The sequence below is a fragment of the Lytechinus pictus genome, chromosome 3, assembly GCF_037042905.1.
Source record: "Lytechinus pictus isolate F3 Inbred chromosome 3, Lp3.0, whole genome shotgun sequence".
Classification (NCBI taxonomy): Eukaryota; Metazoa; Echinodermata; class Echinoidea; order Temnopleuroida; family Toxopneustidae; genus Lytechinus; species Lytechinus pictus.
Window position 1 is genome coordinate 56,485,116 of NC_087247.1, and position 17,279 is coordinate 56,502,394.

General features: G+C 35.5%; 1 protein-coding gene across 1 annotated transcript; it reads right to left on the reverse strand.

Annotated features, from left to right (window-relative positions):
* Positions 1 to 3,068: 3,068 nt before the first annotated feature.
* Positions 3,069 to 16,528, reverse strand: LOC129256946 (DNA-directed RNA polymerase III subunit RPC4-like). Its single transcript, XM_054895174.2, has 8 exons — positions 16,339 to 16,528; positions 15,797 to 15,846; positions 13,177 to 13,346; positions 12,039 to 12,196; positions 10,322 to 10,505; positions 7,567 to 7,871; positions 7,070 to 7,207; positions 3,069 to 6,515 (listed from the first exon to the last, which is right to left on the reverse strand). Exons 1-8 carry the CDS (start codon positions 16,480 to 16,482, stop codon positions 6,390 to 6,392), a joined length of 1,275 nt encoding a protein of 424 aa, XP_054751149.1. The 5' UTR covers positions 16,483 to 16,528; the 3' UTR covers positions 3,069 to 6,389.
* Between the last annotated feature and the right edge of the window lie 751 nt (positions 16,529 to 17,279).

Below are 17,279 nucleotides of genomic sequence, written 5' to 3' on the forward strand. Positions count from 1 at the left end.
AAAGGATGTTGCAAAATTTTTTAAGCGTATGGAATTATTTTCTGATGCGTATGATGCGCACGTTCGGTAATACAAGGCCGGTCGGTAATACAATCACTCACAATACACAAATAAGAATAGGTCATGAAATTATTTGCATAAAAGTCCCTAAAATACATGGAAAGTGTTTCACCAGACAATCAACTCACACTAGTCACAGTCATAATGAATGAGATGGGGTGTCCAAAACTGTTTTGTTTACAACTGATACAAGCTATGAGTATGACAATTTTAATGATAAATCTAGATGAGATCTTTTTTATTGCATGTCTTTCTTACTCTGAATCAGTCTGATGATTTGTGCAATATTTATCAATTATATTTCAATGAATTATACAAACCCTCCACTTGGGGTATGATGAATCGTTCAGTAAACTCTTCAGTCTCAGTTCCACACATAGAAAGCGTACTTTTATCAATTAAATTGATGCGCAAGTAGTAGACTATTATTAGTATTAATAGCTCGAGGACCATACAGTACCGGTTCACAATTACACAAATAACTACACGTGGGGCATAGTAAAAGGATACAGACACCAAGTGCACTTGCTCCCAATGCCAATGCTAACAAACCATTCCGCTTCACATATCTTGCTCTAGACAGCTTCTCTACATTTTTTCGGTGTGCGTCCGTCATCTTATTGATATACTCTTTGTCTCTAGCAGATAGCTCATCCCGAGAAAAGTCTACCCTCTTCATATTTTCAGGAGGTTTGGGGGGATTGCCTGACCCGGTTCCTGTAGATGAAGCCATTTTTTCGTGATTATGTAACCGCAGAACACGGCCCTCTATATATACGCCAGCCGGCTGGTGCGGGGCCAGAGGATCATCTGCCGAAATAACTCTTTCCTAAAGCTGATCCAGATATGTACTGAACATGGGATGAAGAGGGGCTGATGGGCTTCAGCCCCCTTCAGCCCCACTTTCCCCTCCATTTTTTCAATAAACTTTTTTTTATGTAAAAAATGACCAGCTCATTTCATGAAGACTTGTTATGATAACAAATGTATAAATCGATCTGAAGATACTTTTTTCGGGGGGAGGGGGGGGGGGGGGGAGGGGTATAGCTAGGCCGATACATAAAAAAATTCAGAGAAACTCGAGAGCAGGGACTGAGAGAGAGTGACCAAGCTTGTCATTGGGGCACTTTTGCTATTTTTTTCAAGTGAAATTGAAGGATTTTGCACACACTTTTGCACTTCTGGTGAATTTTGTGAAAATTTTCGGTAAAATAAAGTTTTCAAAATTTTACACACTGTGTATGGCCATGGTCAGATGCTCATTTTACCACAAGTTATGTACATAACAAATGTTTTTAATTCAAATTTAAGAACATCCTGAAACCATACCGAAGTTAAAACCAGACTCCAAAATATGTGCTTGTGTCTTTAAGAAATATGTGACAGATATATAAATTACTGAAGAACAAACAAAACAAACAGAACATAAGTTGTACATGCATGTAATAAGCATATATTTATCATTATACATTTGCACTGCTTGTATTAGTTATATTGTCTATTCTTCATTTCATGAGTAGTTATTATTGAGTATAAGTTTATGTGTTAACAATCCTTAGCTTACTTTTTCCTGATCATTCATTTCCACACATTTTTAAAGGTCAAGTCCACCTCAGAAAAATGTTGATTTCAATCAAAAGAGAAGAATCAGACAAGCATAATGCTGAAAATTTCATCAAAATCGGATGTACAATAAGAAAGTTATGACATTTTGAAATTTCGCTAATTTTTCACAAAATAGAATATATGAACAATTTAGTTATGTGCAAATGAGAGATGAATCGATGATGTCCCTCACTCACTATTTCTTTTGTTTTTTATTGTTTGAATTATACCGGTACACTTATTTCAATTTTTACAAATTTGACAGTAAGGACCCTCTACTGAACCATAAAATGTTAAACAATGGGTAATTCCACATGTTCAGGGAGAAATAAAACTTTGTTTCACAGCTAGGACAATAGGGAGAAAATTAGAATATTTCATATAATAAAAAATAAAAGAAATAGTGAGTTATGTCATCAGTTCCCTCATTTGCATACAAACCGGTATGTGCATGTTACTGTTTTGTGAAATTTTCAGCATTATGCTTGTTGGATTATCTCTTTTTATTCATATCAACTTTTTGTTGGGGTGGACTTGTCCTTTTAATGAATCTGGTTTCATTAAAAAGGATACAGGATAATTGTCATTGTTGCATCATTTACACTGAACACGAGAGAAGAAAATCTACTCCTGTAGGCATCGCGAGAAGGTCTAGTATTTCACAATGTAGGCCTATACTCCCTAACAGGAGTTTTATATTAGTACTTGTAATGCACAATATATGATAAACAGTAATTCCCTTTTCTGAGGGAAGGGGGGGGGGGGTTCATCTCAAATCTGTTTCACATCACTCTCTAAATGGGAATGTCTGCAGCACAAGAACACGCCGGTACATTCAATCCATATAGTACATAAAACAAACCATATAGAATCTTTTTAATTCTCAACAAATACGATTCAGCCAAAAACGGATTTATTTTTCATGTTCTATACTGAATCTAAAGGGTTTTAAACAACAAAAATAACCTTTCTATCTAAAGATCTATATTCATAGTACTGTTCATGTACTTAGAACAAACAAAAATATGCATTGATTCTCTCACACATAGGGCCTCATATATAAATTGTTTATGTTACTGAGAGAGGACAGGTTTACACTCGCACAATGTAATTACTTTGCCTTCCCAACAGAGGACCAAAACCCATGTGGATAACCATTATAAAGATTTGATTGAACGGGTTAAACAAACAACAACACTTTTCTTGCACTTTTCAAACACTGATTGAGCGTTATTCTTGTCAATTTGTTAGTCCTCGAATTTCAACTTTCTAAAGAAATTTACAATACTATCAAGCTGAAAGATACAATGCTGAATAATGACATTCATTTTTTTTTTTGACTTGCACTTCTCAAGTGTCACGGAAGACAAAATCAAACAAAAGAAAACAGAAGGAAAGCACTATTTTATTCAAGCTCAGATACATGTACATGTACATTGTTCACCATGCAACATTTCATGAGCCAATTTTTAATTTGAAGCTTATATTCTCTAGTATACACAACTGGTACCATTATTTTACCATGAGATCTTACCATACTCATAAATCAACCTGTCAAATTAACAAAATCCCTAGTACAAGACAGATGGTATAAATTTTCAACATTTTCAGTTTCTGTCAGTTTCAATTAATCATAGTAAACAAGGTATTAACATTTATATAAAGTTAGATTTCATAAAAGCAGAAAATTAAACATATTAATCAAAGGTCTGGTGAAAAGTGATAGAGTTTCAGATTCCTGACATCACATACGAGCAGCATAAGCAAGTCCCTGTATATCGAATGATAGAAATTCCAGAAAATGCCGTTATCAATGAACAAGTGGAGCGCCTCTGGCAATCATGCCTGCATTACATGATTCAATATAGCAGCAGTGCACACTTTGAAAACTACTACAGAATAATTATTCACACAAAACACCATTCATATAATGTTCATTGACCCTAAATGACATTCGACCTTGATCATGTGACACAAGACTAGTCAGTGATACTTGATTACCCGTATGTCCACAACTCATATATCCATAAACTTTCGAAGTTATGATGCCAATTCAACAATTACCCACAACATAGCCAAAGTTCATTGACCTTGAATGACCTTTGACTTTAAACATGTGACCAGAAACTTGCATGGGATGCTTAGTGATACTTGATTACTCTTATGTCCAGGTTTTATGAACAAGATCCATAAACTTTCAAAAAAATACCTTCAACTTGACCACAGTTCGTTGACCCCAAATGACCTCTGACCTTGGTCATGTGACCTGAAACTCAGGCAGGATGTTCAGTAATACTTGATCAACCTTATGTCCAAGTTTCATGAACTAGGTCCGTATACTTTCTAAGTTATGATGTCGTTTAAAAAACTTGACCTTCGGTTAAGATTTGATGTTGACGCCACTGCAGTCGGAAAAGCTGGTGTTCTTAATCGCACATTCTATGTATGATATAAGGTACTTTTAGATATATTTATAGATGTTCACTACTGCGAGAAAATGTGTTTTGTCATCATGAACATAAAAAACAGAAATTTATTGAATTTATATAACATGCCATATGGGGCATCTGCTCATATGAGACACCACAAAGTCAGAATTGTTTAATTTTGTATAATCTACAACTTGAAGTTTCTTCTTACTTTCAATCCCACATATGGTATATATTAATAATACACACATAGTGGGAATCCTACAACTCCGTCATAGGACATGCACATACAACAGGGCTGTTTCTCTTCCCATTTACTGTACATCTGGTTCAGACACATGCTGCTAACAGTGGACATTTATCTAGTTGTTGCTTGAATTCAAATAGCTTTCACTGTTCTAGGAAGCTTACCATTATCATAAGATTGCAAAGCCATTGAATTGGTAAGAAGATCATACTCTTAGATTTCTGTGAGCTTCCAAGAGTTTTCCAAAAAAGTTGCAAATGGTTTCCCATTGAAATTGGCAGAGTAATAATTTGTCCCTGTATATTGATGAAAAACCTTCCTGATTATATGAATTCACAAAATTTATCCAGTTTTCAAATATTCATGATTCAGGAAGATACATGTATATTCTTTGGAGAAACCCTTTATCAACATGCAATTATTGGGCTAACCTCTGATAGCAATATTGTCTGCTTACTTGAGCAAGCTACAAATGTACTTGTATTTCAATCTTTATCATACAATGTAATACATATCTGTTTTTGCAATAGATGATCAAACCTTTTTCTTGTGTTATTTCTTGCTTACAGCAGCTCAAACAGAAGATAGGCACTTTCGGAACAAAAGATAATATTTGTGTGACCAAATTGTAAAATATTCAAACTGAATTGTTACTTCTTTTTTTTAGCCCTTTTCAATTTTGAATATTGCCATGTTGGGTATCCCATTTTCAAGTTGTTGTGGTGGTTTTTAAGGTAAAAGACAGTAGTTGCAGCAAACAATTATTTCATGAGAAAGTCTTCAATTTCAATTGAGGTTAATTGTCAAAATATTATCAAACATCTAGATCTGGACATCAATGTAAACTTATTTTTATAAAATCATGAAATCTTAGCTCAAAATTGACAATTCTGATGATTACTAACACAGAAAAGGATATGTGGGACAGAGTATTCATCTTGCTTTAAAAAATATCCAACATTTGATAAATTTCCATGCTTATTTTGCTCATTTCACAGCAATTACGCATTTTCTTCAGAGCTATTTGGCACATATTTTTATTAATACATACAAACACTATGATGGTAATTTCATTGGATTATGTTTGAACTCATTTTTAGATCATTACCACAACTGGTATTTATCTTTAAGAGCCGTAACAAAAGGGTAGATTTTCCATATTCTAATGTTGACCTTTAAAGGACATCATCCTTATTATTTATATTATGTATATTGTATTATATTAAACAAATATATCAGGCTTTGAGAAAGTATAGTGGAATTATTTATCCGAGGTTGGTCTGGCAATTACTATTTTTCCCCGAGGGGCGAAGCCCCGAGGGAAATATAGTAGTTTTGCCAGTCCAACCGAGGATTATTAATTCCCACTATGCTTTCGAATGAAACGCCTGATATATTTGTTTTATATCCTACTTTAAATAATTTATAACCAAAATCTATGCGCTGAGCATGCAAAGTCCTGTTACTTGCGTTGAATTACCTACTTTTCTCCGAGCCACCGCGCTCAGCGGAACGCAGATTAGTGCTATAGCTGCGCCGACGCATCGCGCTGGACTTGCGCGCCCGGGAGAGAGAGCGCGCTAGCCGGCGCGCCGAGATATCCAGTTTTGTGAAATAATGTCGTCAGAATATTGGTATATCCAAAAATATATCGAGGTCTGACGTCACGCAACATCATAGTTGAAATATATTCGGTCACATGATGCTACTTGAACCAATCACTATACAGGATTTACTCTATGTAGGATATAATATTATCTATTATTATCTGTCTTATTTTTTGTGCTAGCCTTGTGTGTGACTTGCAGGTGTATGTCGCATTCAGGAGTACATGCAAATCGGATTTAAGCGCAGAAAAGTTTTGAACTTGTTCAAAACCTTGTTGCAGGAGATTGCCCACAACTCATCCGCAGCATTGAAACATTACAATGTTGATAATCAGTGCTCTCCTGGTTTCCTTCAGTATGTCTTTCTTCATAGCTTGACTTCAGAAGAATATAAAGTTCAAATTCTTTCAGTCCATCATAAAAAAAATCAAGTCTCTTCCATCAGGTAGGCATAGATAGTAAACTCTCAAAGTCTGGAGTACATATAACACGATGTTTGATATGCCCTAGAGTCAGCATTTCACTCATCTCTTCTCCTCCTTCTCGAACGTGAATGGAAACCAAGTCCTATATCAAAATAAAAACATTGGAAGAAGAAAATTACCAGTCTTGTTGATGCGATGTACATATTCTAAAATCTTCTCTAGGTTTGGTGAGTATAATGTTTATTTCAAATTGGTTAGATTTAGATACAGATTTACTTATTTTCCGTCAACAGATTTAGATACGGATTTACTTATTTTCCGTCAACAAACATTACAAAGTCAAATAATTACAGAATTTTCAATCAAACATTAAAGTACAACTAGAATTTAAGACTTTTAAACTACATTAATTCCAAAACAGAGTATTAATTTCAAATTTTGTGCTTAGATATTGGAACTTTTGTGAAAATTCCATTTGTCTTTCTTCCTTGGTCTTAAATTAGCGGTCTTGTGCTTTTACATTCACTCATCTCTTGTCTTTCCACTTTTAGATTGGAAAGAAATAATAAAGGGATTTTTATAGGAGCTGTACTACGATCATCAATGTCATGTAAGAGGTTCAGAAGATTTGTTGAAAACAGGTAGGTTTAGATGAGGACAAAGATCATAGCATAGATATTTTACACAGTGGCTTACCTGAAGGAAACCAGAAGGTGTTCCTAATGAAACATCAAGAGTGACCCCATTTGTGAGGACAAGTCTTGTCTTTCCAGACTTTAAGATTTGAAGTTTACCCAAGAATCCTTCAGGCAGATCTTTCAGTGTGCAGGGTCTCTGTAAAGCAAGGAATAATACAATTAAAATGAGAAAATTATACCAACTAAATGATACATAGATCATGTCGTTAATTACCCTGAAAGGAATAGTTCAATTACTTTAATATAGAATACTACAATAAATATGATTATATCAAATGTATGGTGAAAGAGAGAAATTATTTCAAAAAATCAAGATCTTGAACTGGAAATGTAAGAATGTAGCCACGACAAAATTACCTTGCATAAAAATCTAAAGCTTTGCAAACTATCACCGTTATCATAATGAGTACCTGAGCAAGAGGTAATGATATAATGCATGGTAAGAAGATTATCACAACATCCAATACAAATAAACAACTTAATTTTGTTTTCTACCTTTTTTGAGCTACTGCCTGGCTTCTCAACAGCTCCACTTGTTGATACAGTTGGCTTCTTGTCTTCCTCTTCATCCTCTACTATAGGTAAACCAGGAAGAGTATCTGGTAACTGGAAGAACAATGGATCTCCACTGGACTGACCCCTCCTACTGAAGACGGTTGCACACGTGACTCTTCCGGAAGCCAGGTCATTTCGGAATGTATCCGAGATGGAGGATGGTGGTGGTAGACTGGAGGATGCTAAGATTGGTTTATTCTCCTCAGAGATATCCATGTTCTCATCATCCATGGATTCCTTTTTGACTGAATAATTAAAATGAATGTTTATGGAATTGAGTTATATGATAAAGTATACCTTCAAATATTTATGACACCAAAACCAAACATTCAGTACAACGATGTGATAGAAATTCCTCCCCAAATCACATGAATAAATGCATGAATAAAAACAAACAATCAAATTAACAAAAAAGGAAGATACATAGAAATATGTGAATAAGTAAGAGAATTTATTTATTTATTGTCGATTTAGCAATTACAATAACGATTTACAATATATGAAGAAAAACGGAACTGTGGGTGGGTACATGTAGCTTAGCTGTCTGGGTTTGGGAAAAGCTAACTTGATAACTGTGACCCGAGGGTCTCCCTCCCGAAATCTTAATAAATGAATACTTCATTTATCAATAAATCAATCAAGAAATGATAAATATATACATGTATATTAATTAAAATGTGGATATTAATTGTCAATCATTACTTTGCTGTCAATCTATTTCTCTTTTTTTTTCATTCTTAATCTAAATCTGGTAAGAACACATAGACTATCTTCTGATTATTTGTGCCAAGTTTGAGCCCCTTTTCAGGTCACAGGTCATAAATAGTTTTAATTCTCATGACAAGCTACAATGAGGGATCTTTGTTTGATAATGACAAAAAGTAATTATATTATGAGTTGTGCTTTTTTCATGGTGTAAAGTGTGGCTCCTCATTTAGATTTTGATAAAAAGCAGCATTCTTTTCATTTAGTTCTTGATTTATTCATTTCCATTTTGAAAGAATATATAATACTAAAGAAATAAAATAAAAACAAAGTGATTAATTACACCTGTTCTTAATCCAACACCTGGTGGTCAACTCAGTATAAATTGATCATCAGTCAAACTCCATGAGATAATTTTAGGCTATATCCTACTAGACTTACAATAGTCTATTGAAAATATTCACCTGAGGAATTAGGGCCAGGGTGTAACTTCCACAGAATTGATTTCTAGCAGCGGTGATTTTATCTGATCACTTCCTTCAAAATTTAGGTAAGGGTTTTCTAATCTAACATGATCACTGGCATAGTGGTTGGTGGGGTTTTGGCGGAACATTGTCCTCAATTATTTTTTTACAATAGGTGGCAACCCATGAAACCATTGCATTTTTCTATAATATCCGGCGAATTTACTACAAAACTAATTAAAGATTTTTGTTATAAATAAAAAATGATTTTATTGACTGTCTCTTTGTTTTCTCAAAAATTGTTCAAAGTAGTGCAGCATATCCCAAACTTTACCCCCTTGGAATTCTTGCCAAATTTGTTTGATGATTTCTTATTATGCAATTCCCATTTTCTCAATGCACATTTATACTGATCAACTTGGCTGTAATTCAATATACCTTGATGCTATGGAATGAGGTGACTATTTTTGTAAATTTGTATCACTAAGAAATCTTTAGAATGATGCCACAAAATGTCATGGAAGGGAACGTGAAAATAATACTAAATTCTGTTGATTACAAGATTGAATCTCTAATTATCTAAGACTAATACAATAGTGAAGAATAGCTTACATCACAGCATTAGTAACAAGTGATATGATGTAACTTCCGAAGGTTTCCATGGCAAAGAAGAATAGTGAAGTAGATTTCATGGTACACCGTGTATCTTTCTTGGGCAAGTGTTGGTCCTGAAAAGGACCACCCAATCTCGACGTTCCGACAAGTGTGTTCTTGTCGTCTTCAGGAGAATGAGCAAAGTTTATAAAAGCAGGCCTTATATACTCTGTCAAAGTGCCGAATGCACGGAACCTTGCAGGGTACATGTCTCTGATTGGCTGGATAAGTCACATGACATCCACATATGCAGACGTGGGTGACAACACACAAAACTGGGGGCACAAAAACAGCGACGACCGGAAATGCTCTCAATTATCATTCCAGCTAAGATTATCATGAATGACAAAAGCCAGTACTTCCGCCCGTACACCGCAATGCTCAGTCGTGTGTGGAATGTCCCGGCAGGCTAATTAGTCTAATTAGTCTGATTAGTCGAGATTGGGTGGTCCTTTTCAGGACCAACACTTGCCCAAGAAAGATACATGGTGTACCATGAAACCTACTACACTAAGTGATATGATATTGTTGCTGGGGGGACAAAACTTTTATCTCCAAAGTTCATTATTCAAGATAATGAAAAAAATGGCTGACACAGCATTATATCCAATGGCATATTCTCCTCTTTGGCATGGCATGGTATTTTTCTTTCGTTAGAAAGATAGCTGAGGTTTAAACAGGACATCAAATTATGAATTATCTAGTCATTAAAACAAAAGACGTAATTTTTCTCAGAATTTGTGATACAAATTCTTCTCACTCCTGCAACAATACTAACAAAATCACATACCTGCACTCAGGAATTTAAAATGCCCCAGAGCTGTAAACATTCAATTGATTTTTGTCTGACAGAGACCACACTAAAGAGTTACCTTTAACATCTGTATCTTGGACATCATCAGTTTCCATCTTCACATCCATGTCTTCTTCTTTAATAATGGGTTTCTTTTCATCTTTAACAGATTGTGCTTTGAGTGGTTTGACTGGTTTTGCCATCGGTAATGAAACTGGTTGATACCTATCATCTATGGTAGAATCTCCAAGGTCACTGATGAACTGTATTAATAGAAGGTGATAATATGATGAAGATAATATTATATGCCTTGCTTTAAAATTGTTGCACTGAGAGGGTACACAAGGATAAAAAGATAGTTTTACTAGGAAAAATATTTTCCCATGAAATATTACATTTTCCTTACTGACATCACGCACAGTCCATTTTTCTCTCATGGAAAGAGTGAACTATTCATCTTCACAACCATATGCGCACAGCGCTAAGGACATGTTATTATTTGTTTGGTGTCACCTGTGCCTGGGAGGCGAAAAGCGAACTGAATCACTATGACCCGCAGGTCTCTCCTCCCGATATAACTGATTGGGGGGAGTGCAGGTGGACCACTTCACTGGGGTTCCCCCTACTCTTGTATGAATAGTGCAGTGGGTTCTTAACGTGCAAAGGTGGTGACTCTCCTCTACACGGGGCCTCCATTTAACGTCCTATCCGAGGGACATGTGCACTGCCCATGGCAACTCAAGCCATCGTGCGTATCCTACTGGTGCACCTAGTTACTGCTGAGCAAGCAATCAGCATATCTAAAAATTTGAAAAATTTTGTCATAAGTTATGAACTTTAAAAAAAAAAAATTCTTATTTGATGTGAACAGGAATGATGTAGGTGAAAGGGATATAAAGCAAAATATACAATGACTCATTCTCGGAACATGCTATAACTATTCACTCTCAGGAACATCAACAGTGGCCTATCCTTCTCCCGAGGGCATTAAAAAAGCAATGATGAACATAAAGTCGAAAAAACAAAGAAATACATAAGAAATTTTTTATTTTATTATTTACATAAGAAAAAAATATTATATTGCCATTTCTAAAATATAAATTTGATAATAATCAAGAGTGTCCGGACCAAAATCTAGCCGTTTTGGGGCTATATTGAAAACTTTACAGCCAAATTATGATTTTATGCACAAATTAGCATAATCAATTAATCAAAAATAAATTTGAATAATTGGTGCAACTGACAATAAAATTGTGGAGATTACGTCATGGGTGATGGCCGAGATCTATGCAATTGGCTATGCAAATTAAAAATAGCCCTAGGCCCCGAGCTACATAGAGTTAAGGCATGCTTTATGGAATATTTCAGTACATCTTCAAATGTCATATCAAGCTGAAGATTTTACCCAGTGTATGTTTACACATCCCACTGTCAGCTAATTACCAGAGCTTTAAGAAATATTTTCACACATATTTTATAAAATGAAAATCTTTTATACATATATCAAGCTAAAGTTTATACCAAATGCATGTATACACATCTCACTTTTAGCTTCTTGTCATATTCATTCTTAAATAAAAGCAAATAGGAGCAAGTTTATATTTGAATGTATTCTATGATTCTTTCATTACAAGAAAAAAATATATATATGAAAAAAATGCATTTTGCATGACGATCACTATTTTATTACAAGTGACAACATATTACAAGTCAGTAATGTGTATTCACATTTACCAAGAATTTTTGACAAGGTGTGAATGATCATTCCATTAACCATAAACATTATTAAAACTTACATCATCTCTGACAAGTTCTCTAAGACGGTCACTATCCCCGATGAAATCTCCTGCACCAGACTTCTTGTTTCCAGCCTTGCCACCTCGAGAAGAGAACTTTCCATCTCCTCCACCTCCTCCTCCACGAAAACTTGGCTGTTCAAACACACTGGAAGAAGCTATTAAAATGATACCCACAAACAGATATAATGGTGATACATGGACTCTTCACATATGAAAAAAAATAGGCATACTTATTGATATTACCGCTTATTTCATTCTGCTGCTTCATTGACATTGGATATTTCATGAAATCTTGATAAAATTGAATTTGTGATTAATGAGACTCAGAAGAGTCTCATAGTAGCATACACATTTAATACAAGCATTCATTAGAGAAGGACAATACAACTATACAAAATACAAAAGTATAGTACAAGTTTCTTTATTAAAGATTCAATTAAGCAAAAACAAATACCATATTGTTTATGAATCTTATTTTATACCACATATTATACTATGTTCTAATTCCTTTTAGACACTGTGGACATTCTGTTCATATATCTTGGTCATATGTCACTAGATGTATGAGCAAACCCCTGGGTTGTCTCAAGTCTCAACATGAGAATACCAGAGGTAAATGGGAGATGTACTGTAGCCACTAGCGTACCTACGGGGGGGGGGGGGGGGCAGGGGCAGGGGGGGGGGCCTTTTTTGCCCCCCTGACGAGCTTGAAGACCTTTATTGCCCCCCCCCCCCCCCAGACGAGGTTGAAGACCTTTTTTTTTTTTTTTTTTTTTTTTTTTGCTTGTTAAATTTTTTTTGGCGGCCGATTTTGCCCCCCCTGAGGAAAATCCTAGGTACACCACTGACTGTAGCTTCACAAGTTTCTGTCAAGACCAACTTGTTAATCATGGTCTGTGCCTGCAGACTGTGTCAACCCTTAGTACATTACTATTATTATTATTTATTTGACCAAATCATGATACAACAATAGATGACAATTATACAGGGTAAAAACAAACAATACAGAATGGAGCAGTGCTACATGCTGGTCAGGGGTGATAAAAGCATAATAGCTGTTGCTCGGAAGCATATCACCCAGCATACATGACTTAATGGATTGAATTATGATTCAGTATAAACATGCTAAACTTACGTCTTGCATTAAGTCTTTGAGTTGGACCCCCCTCAAAGATGGATGAATGTGACTGGATTAACTCAGGTTTGCCTCTTCCCCTACCCCTCCCTCTTCCTCTGCCTCTTCCACTCCTATCCCCATCTCCTGATCTTCTGGATGTAGATGGTGATGATGCTGCTTCTCTGCTTCTATACAATAATAAATAATCATGCTATTTACATTACAAATTACAAAGATTATTTCTCATTGAGATAATGTATGTTCTATAATAATTCTGCCCAAAGATGTTAATAACTCACCAGACAAACAATCGGCTGCCCTCCCCCCCCCCCCAAAAAAAAAACGGAGAAAAAAGAAGAGAATAGGGAAGAGAAACGTAATGGGAATGAAGAAAATATTGTACATTATAATGTTATATTATTATTATACTGTATATATTATGTTATTACCGTACATCATAAGAAATATTTTTTTTCATAACTTTATGAAACATACTTTGCTCAGGGCCTATTGTGTTCATCGTTCCTGGTCTCGCATTGTCTGTTTAACGAGATATATAATTCTAAAACATATTTTTTTCAAGTCAATATACACCAAATATATTTCCTCGCACTTCGAGTTATTATTTAATTGTTTTATATAGTGACATATCCTTCTTTTTCATGACTACTTAAATTGATTGCCACATTTTAAGGTCTGCATATAAAACATTCCCTGTCCGTGCTTACGTTCGCATTAGTGGATTGGTGAGATATGTCTGCTCTTCATGAATTCCTAAAATCAGTTGTTAAGGCCCACATTCCACAGAACGGAGACCATTGAAAGACCACTGAAAAACTTGAAATTGGTGAGGTCTTCCAGCGGTCTTCAAGATCACTGAAATTTGTCTTCTCTGTGGAATGGCTAAGAAAGACCCCTCAAAGAACTCTGAAAGACTCATGGATATTTCTTGTCTTACTGGTCTTAGACTAGTCCCATAGAGATCTTTCAATGGTCTTTCAGAGATCTTTTATGCAACAAGTGATCTTTCTGAATTTTTTCAATGGACTTTGCCTGGTCTTTCAATGATCTTTTAATGATCTCTCATGAATCTTACAGTGATCTCCGCAAAAATCTTGAGAGACTGCCGAAAGATCATTGAAAGACTATTAAGACCTTTGAAAGTTCATCGAAAGACTGCTGGAAGACTGCTGAAAGACCACTGAAATGCCATTTTCCTGTAAGACCGTTTTAAGACTGTTTTGAACCATTTCAAAAAGTTTTGGAGCCCATGAACACCACGAAGACCACTGAAAGATTGGTCAGGACTCGTGTAAGACCTCAAAGACCATTGTAGGTTCATTGAGAGACCTCTGAAAGATCAACCAGAATTCATGGTGGTACATAGGTCTTTCAGCGGTCTTGTTCTCTGTGGAATGGGGGCTTAAAATATCTCTTTTTTCTGATCTAAATATCAAAGTTTTTCAGATTGCGGTTCGCGCTCGCATCATTTGGTTAGTATGGTCTTAGTGAATTTCTACAAACAAGCCTTAGAATGCCACTCTCCAGGTCTGAATTTCCTTAATTTTGAGCTCGCGCTTTGCGCTAGCTATATTTGATTAGTGAGATGCGTATGTTAATCACGATTACAATGACTATGTGTTTAGATGTAATTCTAACAAAATCAGAAGGCGCTTGGCACTCGCATTAGATGACTATGGTGAGATATGTATATCCTAAACTTCTTAAAAAATAGTCCTTAAACTGTCCCTGTTTGGGGTCAATAAATACAAAAATTTCAGCTCAAGCTTCTCGCTCGCATTGTTTGTTTAGCGAGACAGGTACGTATTATTATTACACAAAAATTTGCTTATAATGTCCTTTTTTAGGTCTGAATATAAAAAAATTTTAGCTCGTGCTTCGCGCTCGCATTATTTGATCAGTGAGATACATATATCCGCTTAATGGCACAGTCCTTAAAATCTCTCTATTTAAGGTCAGTATACCTGGCAATTGAGCACGCTTTGCATGCTCACCAAATTTGTATTTACACGCTGCATCAGCTCGCGATTCAGAACAGCGAGCCGATGCAGATTCAGCTTTTTTGTTGCGTGTAAACGCGATTAACTTGCATCGGCTCTCAGTGCAGAATCAGCAATTTTGCACCACCAAAGTAGTAGGTTCAGAACCGCGAGCCTATACAGAATCGGCTTTTTTTCTACGTGTAAATAGAAAGCCAATTCTGCATAAGCAATTGGCGTGCATTTCATTTACTTTACCATTATGACGTACTTGGAAGCCCACGGATCCAGCGTTGTCTTTATTATGACGTATATTGTTGGTGCGTGGATCATTTCAGGTTTTTGCTACTCGAGCAGATTCTGCACCGTGAGCTGTTACAAACGCGGTGCAAGATAAACCAAAAGCCGATGCACTTGTAAACACGGTATAAGTGACTCAAAATTTTTGCTGGTGCCCCCCAATGACGTGACCCACAGTACGCCACTGATTAAGCATCTACAAAGATCAGCCTTTTCTGATAGCAATGTATAATTCATTCTTTTCATGGTTTAGTACTGGTAATCATGTTTTATGTTTTTCTGGAATGCTGACACTGACAAGTCTGATATACAAAGAAAAAAAAAAGAATAATACTTACTCATCTTTGTTTTTTTCTCTTCTTACTGGTATATTGGGCTTAAAAGATTTCTGCAGACAAAGAAAACAACAAAACATATAAACTTACAATCTTATCAGGACTACATTCAAATTTTATAGAACTTCTTTCTAATATTCAACATGTAGTTTTCTTTATTCTATAGACTGCTACACATAAAACATTATTTCACTGCTCAATTATCCCTCTCCTCTTGGATCATTTAAATATACAAAATTCAATTTTTGGTAGCACACCATTGAGAAAGCAAAAGATAGATTAGAAATTAATTTGTCACTAGGACAACTAGAAATATCACTAATTGAATATATCATCACCAGAGCAACAATTTCTGACCCATTCGATCTCTCAAAGATCAATTTGCATGTGAAGTCTAATAAACATAGGTGAAAATAGAGGAAGTAGTTTTATTTGATCTACAAGATTTGCAATGGATAGACGAACGACCCAACCATACAGTGACCTTTATGTACTAGATAAAAGCAGTAAATACCAAGTGTTAACATCAAAATGGCTATAATTACCTTTGGTATGCCTCCTAGAGTTAGGTCACGAGTGCGTAGCGAAGGCAATCTTTCACTGGGTTTAATAACACTCCCTCGTCTATTGATAAGCCCACGAGGGATACTACCAGGTGATCCTTGACCTTGAGATGGTTTTTCAGCCATGACTTCTATCTGCTTTTAATCCTGGAAAATGGTAAGGTGCTCTGCTAAAAGTAAAGAGAATCCAAATGATAATGTTAGTCTTAAAAAAGGAAGGAAATAATTGCGCCACCACAAGTCCTCAACTACTCATATCTGGCCAGGATAATGCAGCATTCTGAGCTGTATAGTCTTGTAATATAGGCACACTTGAATGAGAACACACTAACTGACCACTCAGCTCAATACATTCAAACCACAGCATTAATTATGTTACTCAGTAGCAAAACAAGTACTTTCCTAATAGTCTTGAGACTCTGTATACACTGTACGAATATTGAATTACTAAATTATACAAATTATACATTAAACCTGATCTAACTTATCCATTAATAGACGGGTAAATATACAACCAAAAATAGCCTGACCCGGAACAAATTGCAACAAATGATTTTTCAACGGTATTTTGTACTATTTGACCTCAGGAATAACATACTAAAAATCTACCAAAATCCGCATACGGGAAAGTGGTTATTTTCAAGATGGCGTCCAAGATGACCGCCATTCACTGAAAATGGATACAACTGACACATTATCCACCCAAGAATCCTAATTCGGTTCATATTCCATGGTCTGGGGGTAAAAAAAATTGATTTAGGCTAGAATGAATTATAATCCCTCCAGTGTACCAGGCAAATCCAAGATGGCACCCAAAATGGCTGCCGTAGGCTGAAAATCCACAATTCATCTAAATTTGTTTTTTATTCAATGGTTTAAGGGTAAAATAGTACATTGAAACAAGTTACAAGGACAGCCAGTGG

What these genes read in the sequence shown, in the direction of transcription:
- LOC129256946 (XM_054895174.2), bottom strand. Translation starts at nt 16,482, where the DNA reads ATGGCTGAAAAACCATCTCAAGGTCAAGGATCACCTGGTAGTATCCCT. An exon ending in CTCTAGGAGGCATACCAAAG is followed by an intron (nt 15,847 to 16,338) that starts GTAATTATAGCC and finishes CTTTGTCTGCAG; the next exon opens with AAATCTTTTAAGCCCAATAT. An exon ending in CACCTTCTGGTTTCCTTCAG is followed by an intron (nt 6,516 to 7,069) that starts GTAAGCCACTGT and finishes ATTTTGATATAG; the next exon opens with GACTTGGTTTCCATTCACGT.